At 35.3% G+C, this 20,680-nt stretch overlaps 1 protein-coding gene and 1 non-coding gene across 16 annotated transcripts; both read left to right on the top strand.

Annotated features, from left to right (window-relative positions):
- The first annotated feature begins 3,057 nt into the window (after positions 1 to 3,057).
- Positions 3,058 to 13,505, top strand: LOC111997301 (uncharacterized). Of its 15 annotated transcripts, none has more exons than XR_010631687.1 (10): positions 3,058 to 3,334; positions 3,506 to 3,547; positions 3,850 to 3,898; positions 4,469 to 4,539; positions 5,669 to 8,318; positions 8,417 to 8,504; positions 9,466 to 9,556; positions 9,655 to 9,967; positions 10,106 to 10,570; positions 11,001 to 11,090. XR_010631687.1 is itself a non-coding variant. In XM_065780423.1 (8 exons), the coding sequence occupies exons 5-8, from the start codon at positions 6,601 to 6,603 to the stop codon at positions 11,015 to 11,017; spliced, it is 1,914 nt and encodes a 637-aa protein (XP_065636495.1). In that variant the 5' UTR covers positions 3,058 to 3,385; positions 3,506 to 3,547; positions 3,850 to 3,921; positions 4,469 to 4,539; positions 5,669 to 6,600; the 3' UTR covers positions 11,018 to 11,136. The 15 variants fall into 15 exon arrangements, 2 of the variants coding, with proteins under 2 accessions (XP_065636495.1, XP_065636494.1); XR_010631683.1 differs by having other exon boundaries at positions 3,850 to 3,921; XR_010631684.1 differs by having other exon boundaries at positions 3,455 to 3,547; positions 3,850 to 3,921.
- Positions 13,506 to 14,455: 950 nt separating this feature from the next.
- Positions 14,456 to 14,562, top strand: LOC111997306 (small nucleolar RNA R71). Its single transcript, XR_002881346.1, has one exon. It is a non-coding gene; the product is annotated as a small nucleolar RNA R71 (small nucleolar RNA).
- The last annotated feature ends 6,118 nt before the right edge of the window (positions 14,563 to 20,680 follow it).

Below are 20,680 nucleotides of genomic sequence, written 5' to 3'. Positions count from 1 at the left end.
AAAAAAAAAAAAAAAACAAACAAACAAACAAAGAAAAAACAAAAGGAAACCCGACCCAGGAGCTTTACAAGCACGGCCCAAAGAAAACGTTGGACCTATAGTTCCAGAAACCCCAAAGCTTTTTTTTTTTTTTTCTTTTTTAACTTATGTGCATTTTTCCTTTAACCTTTTTCCTCTCGTTTCACACGTGCCTGTCTCTTCTAGATTTTTCTTCAGGTCACTTTCCTCTTTTCTTTCTTCTATTCTTTCTTCGTCCTTAGAGCATTTGCAGCAGTGGTGGTATAAAGCAATAATGCTATATTTAGCTCCACTTTCATTAAAATGATGCTCCAGCAGTGGAGCTAAAGCAAAAAAATATAGTTGATTTGCTACAGTGCACATCTAAAGATAGATGTGCACTGTAGCTTAGAACTAAAAATAAAAAATGATTTTTTATTCATCTGATCCACCCGTTCCTATTTTTTTTTCTCATTTATCAAAACCGGTCCTCTCACTCTGTTCTCACTCTCTCTCGTTCATCTCAAGCCTCCAAGCCTCTCAAGCTCACATACAGACACACACAGACCCACCGCCGTCCTCAACTCCGGTACGGTCACCGCCATCCTCAACTCCGGTATAGTCACCGCCATCGTCAACTCCGACCGGTAGCCGTCCTCGTCAACTCCGGTACGGTACAACCTGCTTCTTTTTTTTTTTTCTTTCATTTTATCAAATCCGGTCTCATGATTCACTCTCTCTCGTTCACTGTGATCTCTCATCTCAAGCCTCTCAAGCTCACTCTCTCAACGTCGCCGCCATCGTCAAGTTCAGACCCACGCCGCCGATCTGCCTTAGACACACTTCGCTTCCGCCGATCCACTTCAAGTCAGTTGTCTCTGTCCTCTTCGCCGATCCATTGATCCACTTTTGGTTTTTGATTTGGATCCACTTCATGTGGATTTCTCTTTTTTATTTTTGATATTTGATTTTTATTGTTGTTTGGTGTTTGTGTTGAACGATTTGTTTAGCTTCAAAAACTCATCCTCTTATATTGTAAGCACCTGAATTATGTTAGATTAAAAAGGAATTAGCATCCTCTCTGTTTGGGTATTAAAACATCCTCACTCTCTCTCGTTATTATTATTGATTGTTTGGTGTTTCTACTCTCTGTTGTGGATGCTTGAAAATAGAACTACCAACGAATTGCAAATTTGGATGAGATAGCATTGGTGCAGGGATTTTGTTTTAATGTTTCACATCTGATTTGGGCGGATTTTGTTGGATATATTGTTGCACAAAACTAGAAACAGAGCACACATTTCTTGTGGTCATTTTAATGTGAAATTGTTAGTTTGGTTGTGAGATGCTCAAAAATAAATTTGGTATTTTCTTTATCAGTGGATTAAGTTACATGTCAAATTAATTATTTATACATAATCATGTTCTATTGTTATAATTCTAAGTATTTGAAGTTTTGATATAAATGTTGGTTTGGGAATTTTCTGTGTGCAGGAAGTTTGTAATTTTTTTTTTCTAATTTTATGGAGTCGGAGGCGGTGTGTGAAGAGTCGATGGCGGCGGCGGCGGCGGGACTGTGGCGGCGCGGTGGTGGGGTGGCGGCGGGTAGCGGTGGCAGTGACGGTTACAGGTGGTTGTGATTGTTATTTATTGTAGTAGATATATTATTTTATTGTAGTAGATATATTATTTTATTGTGATGTTTATATTATTTTATTGTGTTGAAAGCTAAAATAGATCCACTGCTGCAGCATGTGTGTAGGTATAATAGATAAAGTAACTTTTGGTGGAGCTAAAAAGCTAAATTTTAGCTCCACTGCTGTGGATGCTCTTATTTCTTAGTCATAGCTTTTTTTTTTTTTAGTTATAGCTTTTCTTCTCTCTCAATGTTCTCCTTAAGCATCATTTTACGCCGCCACCATGCTTCTTTCAACAAGCATCGTTCATCCCTAATAGCACCTCCATGCTCCTCTCTCAAAAAAAAAAAAAAAAAAAGAAAAAAGAAAAAAGAAAAAAGAAGGTAATTGTCTAGTACCACTTTAATCACTTTGCCAAGTAAGAAAAAGTTGGCAAAAATACACTTTTGGTCCTTATATTTTGGGCCGATTTTTGAATTGATCCCTAAATTGATTTTGCTCCTATGTTAGTCACTGATTTCAAAAAATCGGTTTTGTTTTGGTTCCTGCCATTAACCTAGTAACAAAAAAATCAGAGGTGGCAGATGGAGTGCACTGTTGGCATGTTATATGCTGTGTGGCTAATAAAATAATAATAATAAGAAACCACATCAACATGCCACGTCATCGTCTGATTTAAAAAAAAATTATCAATTTTAACAAAATTAAAAAATTAAAAACATAAATGATATTTGAACATGAAGACACAATCATCAACATTTTCCCCAAAAAAATCAAGATTTTCTTTCAAACCAAACACTAAAATAATTCACATTTAACAAACAAACATAAACACAAACCTAGCCACCACCTCCACCAATCAAACCCATAAATTGTCACCCAAACCTAGAAATTTTCTTATGAAACAAACATAAACACAGAACCAACGAATAACCAACCCCCACAGAAATACAGAAAAATCCAGCCACCACCTCCACTGATCAAACAATCAAACCAACCACCACACCACTTATCAAACAATCATGAGAGAGAGTTGGGTTTAGAGAGAGAGAAAGTCAGAGATTAAGAGAAAAACAATCCACCACCACCAATTGAAGTTGAACCCATCAAACTTGCTAGAAGACTCATCTGATCCCCAAACGAGTTGCCTCACTTTGACTCAATCTCCAAGCCTATTGGCTTCAACGTTGTTTATGAGCCCAGGAAAGAGAGTCTCAACGTCGATGAGCATGACTCGGCTCCCACCCAGCAGAGGTCACTACAACAAACTTGAGTTGTTTCAACCCACTTTTCTTAAGGGTTGACTAAAAAGGGCCGAAACAATCACTAAAAATTGGGCTGGATGGTTAAGTTTGATTAGCTTTATTTTGAGGGTCAAAATAAGTTAAAAAAAAAAAAAAAAAAAAACTTGAAATAAATGTGGAAAAAAATACGCACCAGTATTTTCAGCCCACAACCCTTGATAAAATCTTACAAATTTTTCAGCCCTGAAAAAAGCCAACAACAAAATTCTCATCCCTTGAAAAAAGCCCAACAAAATTTAAAAATATAGCCCAAACGTAACCAACAAACACAGAGCTCTTATCACTCTTTCGCTGAAAGCAAACGGAGAAAGCTAAGAAATCTCACAGAGCTTATGGAAATTGCATAAGAGCTCGACGATCATGGAGATCTCATAGAGCTCGACGATCATTGATTAGGTACGTAATCGCACAGCTCCGATTGGCATTGTGTTTCTCAGCTCCGGTTTGGTTAGACTGAAACCCTAATTTCTCAGCTCTTAATAACTTTTAATCGATTTCCCATGATTTTCATTTCAGATTTCTCAGAAAACTGAGCTGAAATCACTGTAACGTAATCGTTTTCCTCAGGTTGTAGAAGCTGAAATCACTGAGCAGGACTCGCTTCTTCTGGTAATCATCATCATTATTCCGATTTTCTGTCTTTCAACTTCAATTACGGACAATCGCATTTGAATTTCTTTAGCAGAAATTTACATCTGAGCATATTTTCTTGTTTATGTGATCAGATTCAATTTTCTTTTAGAAAATCCATAGAATTATTTTTAGTTACTTCATACTCTGTTTCGAGTACTCCATGTAAAATTTGGTTCAAACAAATGGAAATTATTTCTCATTTAATTTTTTGTTAGATCTTAGTGATTTAAGATCGAGAAATTTAATGGTTGTGTTATGCTAATTGAAATTTGAAACAGACGAGGAATCTGCTCCAAATTGCTATATTCAATATTAGTTACATCAGAGGTAGTGTATATCAGAGAAATTTAGTAAGCTTCTTGTATTTTTCAGTTGTCATGTCTATGTGTGTACAATTTTTGTGTTTAATGTGTGGTGTATATCAGAGAAATTTAGTAAGCTTCAGAGTTGAATTGGTACTTGCTTTTCAATTTAAGGTGTTTTTTTGCTTTGCATATTTAATGATGTTTACATATGGTACATTCACTTAGTTTGATTTTTATATTAGGCTAATGGTGTATTTTGGTTGAGATGTTTGTCACATCTGGGATATGCATTAATTGCATTTGCACCAAAAGCTAATGAGAAGATAAACGGAGGAACTGAAATGGAATGGCCTTGAAAATTTGTTAATTAGTTTGTTTAGGGGCTACTGTAAAGTAGAGACCAGATTAACAGTTCATTGCAGATGCTTTATAAAGTATATGCTTGAAAAGATGCTAAGAGCTTTTGTACTAGTTGCAAATTGTTTCTGTCATGTATCATGTGGAGATTATTGCATTGTTTTTTCACGAGCATGATGTTTCTTGACTTGTCACCTTTTTTGTATAATTTTTGACCCATTTTCACTTTCTGCAGACCCTGCCACTGAAGCTGCTTCTCAAGCAAACAAGGAGGAGGCAGATGCACGATCGGTGTTTGTTGGCAATGTGAGAAACACAATCTTCTTTTTATTTGAACTTAGCCTTTTCCAAGTTTGCCATTCTTTTAGATTAGTCTGCTGACTCTGCTGGGTTATATGATGTGTTATCTTGGTTTTTCTCCTCCACAACTTTAAATACTCATTCTTGAAGTGCTTAGTCTTTTAAAGAACCATTTATATAGTTTAGTGATGGTTGAGTTTTGTTTTTATTTATATATAGTTATTACTTCTTGTTATTATTTCATAGTAGTGCTTGTTCACATGCTCCCAAGCGTAAACGCATATGTTGAATCTTGTTTGGAGTTACCTTATACTATCATAAACAGTTAATTTCAAGGTAAATGTAGTATAATGATATTCTTGAATGTGGGATGGGCTTTTGACATGTTTACTCCTATAAGATATGATAGAATTTGCAATTTGCCAAAAGAGAAAAGAAAAGAGAAAGGTATTTTCATTGATTTGGATAGGATCCATGTTTTGGTTTGAGTATGATATCAGGTCCAAAGAGTCAATCTGACCCTGTCATCTTTATAAATGTGACAGAAAACATATACCCTGTTGTCCTGAATTGAAAAAATCTTTATATTAATACATTTTCAGTAAAAGGGTTGCATATTTCTGCGTAACAAGCGCAGGTTCGAATGTCAGTTGGATGTTTACCAATGAAACTAGTATGATGCTTCAACTTTTGCTACATTGCATTGCAATATGCAGATGAGGAGTTTAAATATAGTGATGGCTCATGTAGATATTTCTACAGAGCCCTTTTGTAACATATTTGAGATGTATAGAAACATAACTTAACAATAAAAAAATATTCAACCATAATTTATTAAGAATTGCTTGTGACTAAATAAATTAGTAATATTATTAATCTAGCATGTGGAGGGTCCACTTTTTGGTATAATAGTAAAAGCCTTAAGCTATCAAGTATCAAGTATCAAGTGCTGAAGTGCACATAATTGATTACTGGGAGTGGTCACTTCAACCAGCATTACTGAACGGATAGCACTGTATTCTGGTTCCGCTTTTATCATATCCTTAGAGCTTAAGTACTTTATTCTATTTTGTGTATTTTATCTATTGTATTATATAATGTCTCAAACTCTACATTGAAATATTCTTTTATGCAGGCTTTTCCATTGGATTTAGTGCTCTTTTCCAGTTGAGGACAACTTAAGGTGTGTCCCTCATTGAAGATTTAAAAAAAAATTTAATCCAACTTTAGATGGAACGGAATTGGGTAAAGCTCAGGAATAGAGCACTTCCTGAATATAGACAAGGAATTAAAGACTTCCTTGATTTTGCATTTGAGCATACAACAATGGGGTATAAAATTTATTGTCCGTGTAAGAAATGCAATAGCTACTTTGCAAAGACCAGAGATGATGTTGAGGCTGATTTGCTTACTACTGGAATTCTCCCAAGTTATACTCATTGGTTTAGACATGGTGAGGAGAGACGTTTTCAAACATGTGATAGTTTGGATAGTGATGATGAGTCAGACGGGGATGGCTTGAGTGAGATGGTAGAAGATTATTGTGCAGCCTTTATGCAGCTAGTTATGTAGATGGAGATTTGAGTTGCGACGGTACTCCTGAAGAGCCTAATGATGATGCAGCTAGCTTTTTTCTGAAATTAGGAGATAACGAGCAGAAACTTTTTCAAGATTGCAAGTATACAAAACAGTCTTTCATTGTGAAGTTACTTCATATTAAATGCCTTAGTGGTTGGACAAACAAATCGTTTACTCTATTGCTTCAATTGTTGAATGATGCACTTTCTAAAGTTATCGTAGAGTTGCCAGATTCATTATATGAGGCAAAGAAGATGATTCGGGATTTGGGTCTTGATTATGTGAAGATAGATGCTTGTAGAAATAATTGTATGTTGTATTGGAAGGAAAATTCCAACAGAAGTGAGTGTCAAGTTTGTGGCCTCTCAAGATGGAAATCAAGTGAAGGGAGAGTAAGGGGTAAAAAGGTCCCTTATAAGGTATTGCGTTATTTCCCAATAACACCAAGGCTGAAGAGGTTTTTTTTTGTCAAAAGTGATAGCTTCCTACATGACTTGGCATCATGATAAGCGTGTTGATGATGGTCTATTAAGACATCCAGCTGACTCTAAGGCAGGGAAAATTTTTGATGAGATACACGAGTCATTTTCTTTTGAGAAGCACAATGTTAGGTTGGGTTTAGCAAGTGATGGGTTTAATCCATATGGAAACATGAGCACCAGTCATAGCACATGGCCTGTTGTCCTTGTTCTGTATAATTTACCACCGTGGATGTGTATGAAGCAATCTTATTTTATGCTAGCATTGTTCATTCCAGGATCGAAAGGTCCAAGAATTAAAATTGATATTTATTTGCAACCATTAATTGATGAGCTGAACAATTTATGGGAAGTCGGTGTTACTACTTTTGACTCCTCAAGAAATCAAAATTTCAATATGCGTGCTGCAGTTTTATGGACAATTAATGACTTCCTAGCATATAGGAATCTTTCTGGTTGGAATACAATGGTTGCTTTGGCATGTCCTTCTTGTCATAATGAAACAAATTCTTCTTATTTGTATAATGGAAGAAAGTTTTGTTTCATGGGGCATCGACGCTTCTTGCCAATCAAGCATAGATGGAGATTGGAATCTAAGAAATTTGATGGTAAGAAAGAGATTGGTTTATCCCCTAAACAACTATCTGGAGATGATGTGCTTAGTCAATTATATGATCTTGAATTCTTGATATTTAGGAACGGTGCGAAGAAGAGAAAATATGATGAATTAAATGAAAAGGATAATTGGTTGAAGAAGAGTATATTTTTCAAATTACCATATTGGAGAACCTTATTATTGAGAAATAATTTAGATGTTATGCACATTGAGAAGAATGTGTGTGATAGTATAATCGGGACATTGATGAGTACTAAAAGAAAAACAAAAGATAACTTGAATTCTCGTCTTGATCTAAAAGCCATGGGCATTAGGGAGGAACTCCATCCAATACCTTGTGAGGAATATTTAAAGCTGTCATTTGCATGTTATACCTTATCTGTCGACGAGCAAAGAGATTTTTGTGGATTCTTAAAGGAGGTAAAGTTCCCTGATGGTTATTCCTCCAACATTGCTAGATGCGTGAATCTAAAAGACTGGAAGATTTCTGGACCTAAGAGCCATGATTGCCATATCTTATTAGAGACTTTACTTCCTTTAGGAATAGATGGATTGCTGCTAGAAGAAGTGTCTAAACCACCAATTGTGTTGAGTAATTTCTTTAAAGCACTGTGCTTAAAGGTGCTAAGTGTGGATAACTTGGAGAAAATGGAATCTCAAATTGCAATAGCACTTTGTCAGTTGGAAATGATATTCCCTTCGTCATTTTTTGATGTTATGATGCATTTACCTGTTCACCTAGCTTGTGAGGCTATGATTGCTAGACCTGTCCAATATAGGTGGATGTACCCGATAGAAAGATACTTGCAAACACTAAAGAACTATGTTCGTAATCCTGCCTGTCCAGAGGGTTCTATTGCAGAAGGGTATTTGATAGATGAATGCTTGACATTTTGCTTAACATACTTTCATGGTATTGAGACTCGATTTAATCGAGTTGAACGAAATTGGGATGGAGATCATTTACAGCCATATGAAGGATTGCCCATTTTTTCTCCAATTGGTCATGCTTTAGGTAGGGGATATGTCTCACGTCAACTTTGTCAAGAAGAGTGGATGCAAGCACATTTATATGTCTTGAAAAATTGCGATGAAGTGCTCCCATATATTGAGTAAGTTGAAATGTAGTTAATATTAATTTCTCATAGAGTTAGCTTTTTTCTTAAACTTCTAAGTTGTTTACAATGTAATTGCATTTTGTGTTATCTAGGGAGCACAAGTACATGATTCAACAAGCAAGGGTTAAGAATGTAGAGAATCGACATAAAAAACAGTTTCGAGAGTGGTTTGAAAGTCACGTAAGTTCTATCTATATGGAATTTATTATAATTGTTCTATATGCTTAATTTGAGTCAATTATAATGATGTATTGATTTTAGACTTGTTTTGAATAGATTATTCAATTATATGATGAAAGGAAAGTGAGCAAGCAACTCTTAGATCTAGCTCGTGGACCATTAGAAGAAGCTGTATGTTATAATGGGTACATTGTCAATGGTTTTAGATTTCAAAAAAATGAAGTTGATAGTAACAGAAGAACTCAAAGTTGTGGAGTCTTGGTAAAAGGAGATGCAAGTATGGACAATCATGATGATTACGGTGTTTTAATTGATATCATTGAGTTACACTACATGAGAGGCAATAAGATTGCAATGTTTAAATGTGAATGGAGGGATGTTGACCATTTGTGGTAGAGGAATTATGGTTGACAAGTTTGGTCGAACTTTTGTGAATGTAACACGTTTATTAAAGAGTAATGAACCTTTCGTGTTAGCATGTCAAGCTGAGCAAGTATTTTATGTGAAAAGCATAAGCAATCCTCAGTGGCATTTTGTTATAAAAATAGAACCTCGAAATTATTACAATATGCCATCTCCAAAGGAGGAAAATGATGATGGAGAAGAAGATGATGATCAAGAGCCATACCAATAGAATGATTCACATGGTCATCAAATGGGTTTCATAAGTACTGATGATCAAGATGATGCTATTATTTCATTAGATAGGGTTGACATACCTAGCAGACTTGTGGATATGGATGATGTTGATATGAATTAATGAGATTAAATGTTTCAAAATGAATGTAATTTATTTACTTGAAAGTTATGTTCTTGACTTATCTAAATAGTTACATGTTCATTTGTTTTATATCGTGTATTTATGTATATGTTTCATTTATATAGTAATATGCATGTATTGACTAAACTAATTAAATATGCATATGATGAATAATGCTAACATATATTGGACTGGTTAAAGCAAGGGATTCTACTAATGGTAAATGGAGGTAGCAAAGGAGGAGTTGGCACAAGTGATGCTAATGGAAGTAGAAATGATCTGGCTCATCAAGGTAAGTTTTAAATTATGCTTTCAAGTTTTTTAATACTGTATTGAAGATACTGGTTTAGTAAGTTGAGGTGATCTTTATTTTTATTTTTCTTCCCATAGGGAAGAAGAAAGGGCGAGGGCCTACTCGGAATCTTAAATTGGCCAAAGAGTTCAAGGGAGGGGAAAGATATGAGATTGGTTGGTTGAATAGAAGACCTGTAGGGCCTCATGCTCGTGATTTAATAAATGAATGTACAAAAATTGTTAGGGCACAACAAAATGTACCTATAAAGTTCACATATTGGAAAAAAGTACCCTATATCAACAAAAGGAAGCTTTTTGATAAAGTATTGGTAAGCAGTATAATACTATGAAGCACGGGTGCGTTTCGGGACTCGGGTGCGGGTGCGGGACTCGGCAATTTTTGAAAAAAGTGAGTGCGGGTGCGGCGGGACTCGGCAATTAAAATATTATTAAAAATATTATTATTTATATTTTTAATATATTGCTAAGTATACTTTTTTATATATAAAAAAAAAAATAATAATACAAAATTCTGTGCAATACGAAGGAATTATCTCTCCGTGCTTCTCTTATGGACACCAAAGCCCATTGAAACCTGGTCCTAGTCAGACTAAAAGCCCACTCCATTCAAAGTTTGCCCACTTGGAAACTGAAAAAAGAGATAGGGGGCATAATCATGTGACTCCCCCAGCTCCTAATATCTTTTTGGCAAATCACACTATCTCAAGCAATGGTGAGAATCAGCTTAGCCTGACACAAAACCATATGTCACGCAAAAGTCACAATGGAGGACAGAAAGCTAAGCAAAAATTCTGAGTTTTGGCTGGGGCTAAAGGTAGTCAAGCTAGTACCTCTGACAAGGAGAAGGAATCTCACATACCAGCTCAGACAAGCAGCAAGTTTACAAGAATGCCGGCAACATAATGGAGGATTTCTGGCCAGAATTTGAATGGGGTTAAAAGTCTTCACTGCTGGTGGATCCCAGTTTGATGGGTTGAAGGGCGAAACAGAGGTAGGTCCAAACAAGCTGTTTGGGATAGGAGCTGGGGATATTCCCTTTGACACTGAAGAAATTGAGTTGACGTTGCCTACAAAAAGGTTTCGCACCTTTTTTTTTTTTTTTTTTTAAATTTCAGCCTGACTCGGCCGTTTCGGCTTGAACCGGCCATTTCGGCGGTTTTGGCCGATACGGCCCGAGTTGGCCCGATTTGAGCCACGTCGGCGCGAGTCGGAGAATCCATGTGGCAGGACGCGGCCCGACGCGGCACCGACACGCGGTCAGCGGTGTCCCTCCCGCGTCGCCGCATCTCGCCGAGTCCGACACAGGTGCAATGGCTCCGGAGCCACATCCATGCTTCTTAGGTATAATAAAATCTAGTAGCAGCTTCTATGATATTTTTATTGTATTCTTATTTGTGTATTTATGTTTTATTCTATTGTAGGAGTATTACAAAGTTGAGGGTCGAGAGCAAGAGTTGGCGACAAATGGGTAGTTCTTACTCAAATTATCGTGACTCCCTAAAGAAAAAGTGGTTTAAGCAATATGGTGAAGTAACAGAAGAGGCACGAGCAAATGTTCCACTCGGACTAGAGAAGGATGATTGGAATTGTCTCGTGGATTTGTGGAGCAAGCAAGATTATATGGTACCATTAAAAAGAATTTATTATCAAATTTATTCTTAACTATTGTCTTGTGAATTTGTTGGTTTATAGGACTGACTTATCATTCTTAAATGTAGGACATGTGTTTGCAAAACAAGGAAAATCGAGACAAAAACAATATTGTCCACACTTCTAGTTCAAAAAGTTTCCAACAACGTAGTGCGGAAGAGGTATATGCCAATGACTACAATATCACTACCAATGATATTGTAATTAACATGTTTCTTGATTTTGTTTTTCTATCTATTACTATCACTATTGGAATGTTTTCTATTTGTTGTTATTTGACTTTGTTTTGCTGAGTTATTCCATTATTCATCTTCAATACTTAATTACTATATGCTTTCTATGTTTTGTCAAATGGTAGAAAGAGAAGACAGGTCATAGCCCTAGTAGAATTGAATTATTTGACATCACCCATGTGCAAGCTAATGGGCAAGTAGTAAATGAACCAACACAAGATGCATTGGTATGAAATCTTCTAATTATATTAATATAGATAGTATATTTTTATGTGGTTTTATTGCAAGTTACTTTTCCTTTTAGGTGGCATTGAGGAATCTTACTACTCAAGTGAATGAGGGGGCATTGCAAATATCTCAAGATCAAATGTTTGTGGAGGTGTTTGGACCTGAGCGTCATGGACGAGTTCGTGGCTATGGGGCTAGAGTCACTCCTACCAAGTTATGGGGTTCCTCTTCATCTAAAATGTATGACCTTGAGAAGTGACTCCAAAAATTTGAACAAAAACGCTTAGAGTCTGAACAAAAATGCTTAGAATCTGAACACAAATGAATAGAGGCTGATGCAGAGTTGAAAGAAGAAGTAAAACACCTCAAAAGCATGCTCGAACAACAAGCTATTCAAATGGTAGAACAAAAAAGACATTTTGAGGAACAACAAACTAGTCAAATGGCAGAACAAAGGGCACATTTTGACAAAATGATGATGCAAATGTTGAGTTGTATCACCTCGCAATCAGCCCAATCTAGTAGTGATCACTAAGGTATGAAGATCAACTCAAGCTAGTCACTGTTTTAGTACTATTGGATAAATTTGGAATGACTTGTTGAGCTGTTGGTACTAGTTTGCTTTTGCAATCCTTATCTTGAAAAATCTTTGAAAATATCCAACTGAAAAATGATAACTCAAATGTAACTGAAAAGCTCAGTGTCTAGCAAACACATGTAAGCAGTGAGGAGCAACCCAACTTTGAGGGGCCCTTTGGTGTATGTTTTCTCTTTTACTTGTTATTTTCTTAGCTGGTAATATTGTTATTGTGGGTTTTTTTGTGCATGTCTGTGGCGATTGTGATTTGAAACTTTTATTATGGTAATGATCTGATTTACAATCATATTGTGCATATTTTGCGATTTGGCAGTCACCCATTTTTTTTCAATTCATTTTTTCAAGTGAAAATGAGTTGGGATCTTTGATATACTATTAGAACAAAAGAGGGTTCTTTGTTATTCTCCTGAAAGGTGACATTTTTTAGACATACTAAGAGTGACAATCTCCATCTGTTTGTTTAATGTCTCAAACTTTCAACGTGCACTCTATTTGTGGACTGGTTGCTCTACTGGTTCAAAAAATTTATAAATATTGATTTCCTTTCAAGTTCTGAGAGAATTGTGAATGATTACCTGCTCTTCACCAAGGTTTTTTCTTTTGTTTCTGCTTCTTCACTCTGCTCTACCATTCTCTTTTCATGTTAAAATTCTTTTCTTTTGGGGCTTTTGTTGGGTGTGGGATTGGAATATCCTTTTCCACGGAGTATTGGTATTCTTCTTTTTCAAGTTTTCTTCTTTTTGGTGAATGATGTTTCTTTAATCAGCATGTCATGTTTAGATATATGAACTCTGTTGTGCCTTTTTTGTTCTTTTTGAAATTGTGGGTATCATGAATTTGATATTGTGGAAAGATGTGTAGATATATTTGTTGGGAAATTAACAAACTTTTGGTATCATTCTCTCTTTTTCAGAAACTTGAGGGCACCCATAATGGCTGAAATGTTCAATTATACTAGCTGATAACTTTTTGCTTTGGAGATGACGATGAAGAATAAAATGTATCTAAACTTTTAACTTTTGGATAGATTTGGTCTTTGTATAAAGTGTGGTTGTTGATATATTTTCTCTTAAACAATAATTGACATGTCGATAGTTGCAGCCCCTAATCTGTTAATTTGTAGGTTTGAGTTTGGAGATCAAAGAAAGTGTAATCGTAGCAATATACCACTTTTGCTATATATCAATATCATAGCATATCATCTCAACAATTGTGAATTTTTGTGTGTATATATATATATATATATCATAGTATGATTGTGGGTTTTTTTTTTTTTTTTTTAAATAAAATAAAATNGATTTTTTTGGATTTTGAAGCTCTTTCATTCTCTTAGTCTTCTCAGCTTGCTTCACTTCTTTCATCTCTGACTCAGCTTCCTTCATCTTTGACTCCTCATTATCCACAGCTTCATCTTATTTGGCATTTGTTACTTTTGGCTCCTCATATGTTTGTCCACTTCTCAATGATATTGCCTTTACATGCTTTTTCGGATTGGTGACAGTGTTGCTTGGCAAAGTTCCTGCAGTCCTCTCTGTGAGCATGCTTGAGAGCTGACCGATTTGCAACTCAAGATTGCGGATTGAAGCTGAGTTGTTTTGGATCGCCACATCTGTCTTCTGTATGTACCGCATGAACATGTCCTCAAGTGTCGGCTTCTTCTCTTGCTGTGGAAATTGCTGAGGTGGTTTAGCCTGCCCTTGGTTATTGCTTCATGAGAAGTTGGGGTGATTCTTCCATCCAGGATTGTACGTGTTTGAGTATGGATTATTTTGACGTTGAAAATTTGACACGTAATTTGTCTGTCCATAACTCGATTAGGCAAAAGGATTTCCCACTTGGCAGTCGACACTTGAATGATTTCCTGCACAATGATCATAAACAACATTAGTTTGAATAGCATTAACATTCATTTACCTAGTTGTTGAGACAAAGTTGCCATTTGTGCTGCAAGTGAGGTAATAGAATCAAGTTCTAAACTCCAGCTGCCTTTCTTCGCATTGCTCTTTCTGTAGGCCATTGATAGTTGTTGGATGCCAATTCTTCTAGAAGTTCATAGGCTGCCTCATCAGTTTTACTCATTAAAGCTCCACCAGCTGCTGCATCAACCATAAACCTGTTTGTAGCTCCTAGACCATTGTAGAATGTTTGCACTTAAAGCCATGCTAGAAGGTCATGATGAGGACACCTTCGCAATAAATCTTTGTACCTCTCCCATGCTTCATATAATGATTCACCCTCAAATTGGATGAACATGGTGATATCAATCTTTAGCTTTGCTGTCTTTGCAGGAGGGAAATATTTTACTAAGAATTTTTGTGCCAACTGCTCCCATGTCGTAATGATGCCAGGTGGCAAAGAATTCAACCAAACTTTTGCTTTATCCCTAAGTGAGAAGGGAAAAAGCCTTAGTCAAATCTTATCATCTGTCACTCCGTTATGTTTAAAAGTATCACAAATTTTCAAGAAATTTGCAATACGGACATTAGGATCCTCTTGTGACAGCCCCCCGAACTGGACAGTCTGCTGTATCATCTGAATGATGGCCGGCTTGATCTCAAAATTATTGGCATGTATGGCTGGCCTCCTTATGCTCAATGTAGCTCCATTTACCGAGGGCATAGCATAATCCCTTAACGCCTTTTGCTCTTGATCGGCCATCTTTGATAGAGATGTGTTGGCCTCTTTCTTCTTTTCTTTCTTGAGCTAACATAAGGTTCTTTCAATTTTAGGATCAAAGAGTGTATGCTCTAATGGTTTAGATCGGGGCATGCACTTCTACTTCCTGAAAAGAAAGAAAACAAACTCAGATGCACCTAATTTAATTTTTTTTAATTAAATAAAATAAAATCCAAAGTAGTAATATCTAGCTAGTATCAATATCAATAACAAATAGTTAATCCCCGGCAACAGCACCCAAAACTTGTTCACGTAAAATAATCTGCAAGTATACAAAATCGTAACAAGTAGTAAAGTGTTTTTAGAAAACGAGTGTCGAACCCACAAGGATTAACTATGTTATTGAGTACCAAAATTCACTAAATTAATTACTATTTGGAAAAATCGAAAATAAATGGAATGTTCTACTATCTGAATTAAATTAAACTATTTAATAAAAATAAATCTACAAATAGAAAGAATTAACAAAGCATAAAAATCTAACAGTGTAAAAATATGATAAGAATGGATCTAGAGCAATTGATTTCACCTAACAAATCCCACACAATTTATCCTTCCTAATTATTAAATTCTAATAATCTCTCGTTAATGATTAAAAATTCCTTAAGTATTCAATATCTTCTCTCGAATAATATCAAAAATATCTTCAACTAACAATTCCATATCTCTATGTGAATTTAATTAATTGGAGACTCATTATGTACTTTGAATTTTTTTGAAAAATCACACTAGTCGCGGTAAAGCATCTCTACTTTCACTCAACTAATGGTGTTTATTTCTAGAACTAAAATAACAAATCACCTCTCGGTCCATTGTAATTCAATTGATCAAACTATAATTTGTAAAAAATAGTAAGCATTAAGAATAAGAAGTAAACACTCAATCATGGAAATATTAAAAATAAAATAACTCAAAAAATAAATTGTATGTTCATTGCTAGACTACATCAATGCTCTAGAAAATAAAATTTAGTTCATAATAAAATTGAAAAGAAAAAAATAAAACTTATGTCTTTCATCTGCATTGGTTGATCAACATGAAGCTCTCGCCTTTGTCCTCTAATCCTTCTCTTCATAAAGACTCCCAAAAGCAAATTCTTCTATGCGGCAGCCTCCTTTTCCTCTCAGGTTTCTCCTCTCTTCTTTTTACCCTAAAGAGCCTTTAAATAGGTCAAGGAATCCTATTACAAGTTGAATTCCCGTTTTGAGAAAATTCCAGATTTTTAGGCTTCAATTAACCGACGATTTTGGCCTATTTAAATTCAGAATTCGGACTTTTGGTAAACTACAAAGTTGTAGCCCTTTAAGTTAACTTTCCAGCCCAACTTGAATCATCTAGATTGGATATCTGAACCGAAAGTTATGCCAAAAATACTAATTGATGTGCAGGCTGGAATCCTAATCCGAATTGGACTTGAATGTAATTGGCTTAGCCCCACTTTGCATGTAAAGCCCTGTTACCTGCAACACAAAGATATTATATAATCAGTAACAAAATAACATAAAAGTAAGGCTAAATATGTAGATATGTAAGTACTTTTTTTGTATATATTTCATGCACATCAGTTGGCATGTTAAATGCTGACGTGGCTAATAAAATAATAATAAAATATTTTATTTGACATTTTTTAAATGCCACATCAGCATTTTTTGAATTAAAACAATCCACGTTAGTATTTTCTAAATTAAAAAATATATATATATATATATATTTTTTTTTCAATTTTAATTTAATTAAAAAAACGAAAATAAAAAATGATTATTCAATTTTAAAGATTGAGAAAAAAATTTATGGTAACTTTCTCAAATATTCTTGAACTTTCTTGGCAAACAAACACATCACAAAATTTAAATATATCAATTTTTAGACACAAAGTTAAAATAAATAAATAAATTTTAAAAAAAAACATTTGAAACCCCCACAAACCCAATACAAAATCCAAACTCACAAATGATTCATAACTCTCTTGAGCTCTCTCTCTCTCTTCAAAAGCAAGTTCAGATCTCTCTCTAGCTCACCGTCTCTCTTTTCCTCTTTTACTGGTGGTGGTGGTGGTGGAGTCATCCCACGATGAGGAGATGAAGGAGTAGCAGCAAACGGTGTTATAGTCATCCTGCACCAGTGTTGATTCATTAAAGCTTGACAGCTGCTCGACAACTAGCTATCAAGGTATCTATCGAGGTTATAGGGATTTAGATTTTCAAATCTGATTTTCGACCTCCATGTTTTTGTATTTGTGTAGGGTTTCTTTTCTCACAACCCTAGACCTATATAAGGCTTATTTTAGAGACCGTCATATAAGAGAATACAAAGAGAACATATGCAAAAGGTGATTGATGTCTTATTCTCTCTGATATAAGCTACTGCGTCTTTGCTTCTTGATCTTCATTATTGATGAAGTGAAAAACTTTGCAGCCAACATCTTCTTCAAGTTGGTGTGTTAGTCACATACTGGAGCCGTGCATCTTTGGTTAGTCACGTGGCATGTTGATGTGGTTTCTTATTATTATTATTTTATTAGCCACATCAGCATATAACATGCCAACAGTGCACTCCATCTGCCACCTCTGATTTTCTATTACAAGGTTGATGGCAGGGACCAAAACAAAACCGATTTTTTGAAATCAGTGACTAACATAGGAGCAAAATCAATTTAGGGATCAAATCAAAAATCGGCCCAAAATATAGGGACCAAGAGTGTATTTTTGCCAACTTTTTCTTACTTGGCAAAGTGATTAAAGTGGTACTAGACAATTACCTTCTTTTTTATTTTTCTTTTTTCTTTTTTTCTTATTTTTTTTTTAGAAAAAGGGTAAGCAAAATTTTTATTAGGGGTCTGAGGATCAAGGAGGATTGGATTAGGGAGTAGATTGCTTAATCCAAATCCAAAGAGATAGATGTGTTCCAAGGTTTCACCCACCCGAGGATGGAAGCAGAATTAAGACAACTGGCGTCTTGTGATGTTCTAGGGTAAGGAGAAAGGGTAGCAATGAAGGCAAGGAAGAGAGGAGGAAGTTTCTTGGAATGAACACTTTCCTTCTCCACATTGAATTCTCTGCACCAACCTTATCAGCTGCATTGATAAGGAAATGACGCCTAACCAGTAACTTCACAGCTAGAAGCCCTTTCCACTACTTTCAGTAGAGTTTTGATGGGACAAGTATCCTTAAGAATGCCTGGAGGCATACAGATGAAGGGCCAGGATGCAATGAAGGGGGATATAAAAGGAAGGGAGTCTCCCAGAAATGGGGATGGACATTTTTTTTTTATGAAATAGAAAAAGAGAAAGTGAACAACGCATTATCTGGTATAGAACTTAAACATTATATATAAGAAACTAATCTTCAGACGTGCTTGAGGAGAGCTTTTTTTCTCATTCTCTACTTATGTTATTCCTCTTTGTTATACTAGGCTCTTTGGTCTTAGACTTGAACCTTGTTTAGAATTGCACTTGAAATATTTTCCCACTCTCTAAAGAAATTCTATTATTTGGGCTTGGTTTGAAGGACAAGGTACCATCGTTCTTACTGACTTGGGCCTTTGTTTTCTGAATACTTACAATATTATTAAAATAATTAAGATAATTCGGATTAGCCACTTTAATAAATGGATTTTACTAATGTTTGTCCTTATGGTATGTTAGGACATATGTGATTCACTTGTCATTCCTTTATGTAATTGGCTAATTCTTTGACAAAACGTACTTTACTTGTATTTTAATAGATCTAAGATTTGATTAATAATTCAAGAAATTTTGTTTCAAGTCTAGTATTGAAGTCATACAAGTCTGTCTAAGAAACAAGTGAAGAAGTGCTGATTCATTAAAACTTGACAGCTACTCGACAACTAGCTATCGAGGTATCTATCGAGGTTATAAGGATTTAGATTTCCAAGGGTCAAAACCTTTAAAAAAAGTATTAAGAAACCTTGAAAAAATTTATTTTAAGAGTCCAATTGACTTTTGATAACTTTCGAAACATATATCGTCTAAAAAGAAATTTTAAAGGCCTTCATGACCCTTAAACAAATGCTCTAATCTTATTTTGAGGGTCGAGAGACCCTTAAATAACCTTTTACCAAGTTTTAAAAAATTTATATTTACAACCCTTGATAAATAAAGTTATTTAAAGGGTCTCTTGACCCTCAAAATAAGATTTTATTTTATTTAAAAAAAAAAAAAAAAAAAAAAAAAAAAAAAAAAAAAAAAAAAAAAAAAAAAAAAACTCCCCTTAACAAAAGGTCCTATACTAACTCTCCCCTTAAGTACATGACTCCTCTCATACCCAAAACTACTTCCCCTTTTTGTCACAAATGACAAAGGGCAAATCACTGAAAAGCAATCCTCTCCTCATCATCGGAAGAGCTAGCATCCTCATCCTCACCACCATCATCATCACTAGAGCCATCATCATCGTCCTCATCCTTTAAAGCCTATGGAGATGGAGACGGAGAAGCAATGAAGCCACCAAGGCGAGCCTGATGTCGTGCAATACAACCCATATGGGTGGTCACCTGACTCATCTTATCAGTGAGAGTGTCAAGGTGAGCATCCACGCGCTGAAGCTGTGCCATGATCGCTTCAAGCGTCACACCACCCACAGAAGAAGAAGAAGGAGCGGAGGTGGATGGAGTGGAATGGGCTAGAGGAGTTGCCGTCTCGGTCCATGGCCACTTTGGTCGAAGCTGGGCCTCGCTTTGTCTAATGAACACCGCATTGATGGCAACCATGACAGTGAAATGAGCAGACTCGGGATAAGAGACAAATTAGTGGCGAATGATCCTTGTGATAGCAAAAGGAAAGATAAGCTTATTACGGGTCGTTGTATCCTTATAGACATTTGTTAGGGTACTTTTTTTTTACACCTAATTTTATTTGAGTACCACCTATTTATACCACTAATAAGTTATTGGGTTTTCCCCAAATATTTTTGCTTTATTATTATGTTAATCACAAATGTTTCATATCTCATTATCCAAATTGAGTTATGATATAAATTATCACAAAAAGCACAAAAACTCATATTTTATCAAATTTTATTATCATCATCTAGCTAAGCCCAAAACCGGCCCTATGAACCCAATACACACATCTTATTCTATTTAAAGCCTAAGAATACTTATGCTTGGCAATATTTGAAGAAACCATGATTCAAATCCATGGCAAAACAATTTTATCAGTGGAATTCAAATCCATGATCAATACCAAGGTTTGAACTCATGGCGATTTATTTATTCAAAAACCCAATCCTCATTGGCAATATTTGAAACCCAATTTTTCATTGGCAACATCAAAGTCCAATTCTCATTGGCAGTATCAAAAGCCCAGTTCCTGCTGGCAATATCAAAAGCCCAATCTTCATTGGCACTATTTTATCAAAAAACCCGAGATTATTAATGCTTGGGAAAGAGAAAAGTATCATGTCATAATTATTGCTTAATTATTACTATGGCAAAAAAACCATGGCAATTGTTTTATAAAAGCTCATTGGGAGTTATCTTGAAGAATATGTTCTCACATTATAACCCATGAAACACATGGTCATCACTTGCATCACAACATCCATAAAATATTTCTTCAACGCTTATGGAAAATACTCGATCCCACAAGCTTATCATTTAAATTATGATGCGACTATTAGAAGCCATGAACGTTATTTATGGAATCCATCATAGTAAAGGTTATTTTCAAAGGTATTTTGAAAACTTGTCATATTGT

Source organism: Quercus suber, unplaced genomic scaffold, assembly GCF_002906115.3.
Source record: "Quercus suber isolate HL8 unplaced genomic scaffold, Cork oak 2.0 scaffold_235, whole genome shotgun sequence".
Classification (NCBI taxonomy): Eukaryota; Viridiplantae; Streptophyta; class Magnoliopsida; order Fagales; family Fagaceae; genus Quercus; species Quercus suber.
This window is presented reverse-complemented; position numbering and strand designations above follow the sequence as displayed.

Coding starts and splice junctions, on each gene's coding strand:
- LOC111997301 (XM_065780422.1), top strand. CDS start 6,601: ATGACTTGGCATCATGATAAGCGTGTTGATGATGGTCTATTAAGACAT. Junction 8,319..8,416: donor GAAGTGCTCCCATATATTGA/GTAAGTTGAAAT, acceptor TGTGTTATCTAG/GGAGCACAAGTACATGATTC. Junction 8,505..8,600: donor GAGAGTGGTTTGAAAGTCAC/GTAAGTTCTATC, acceptor TGTTTTGAATAG/ATTATTCAATTATATGATGA.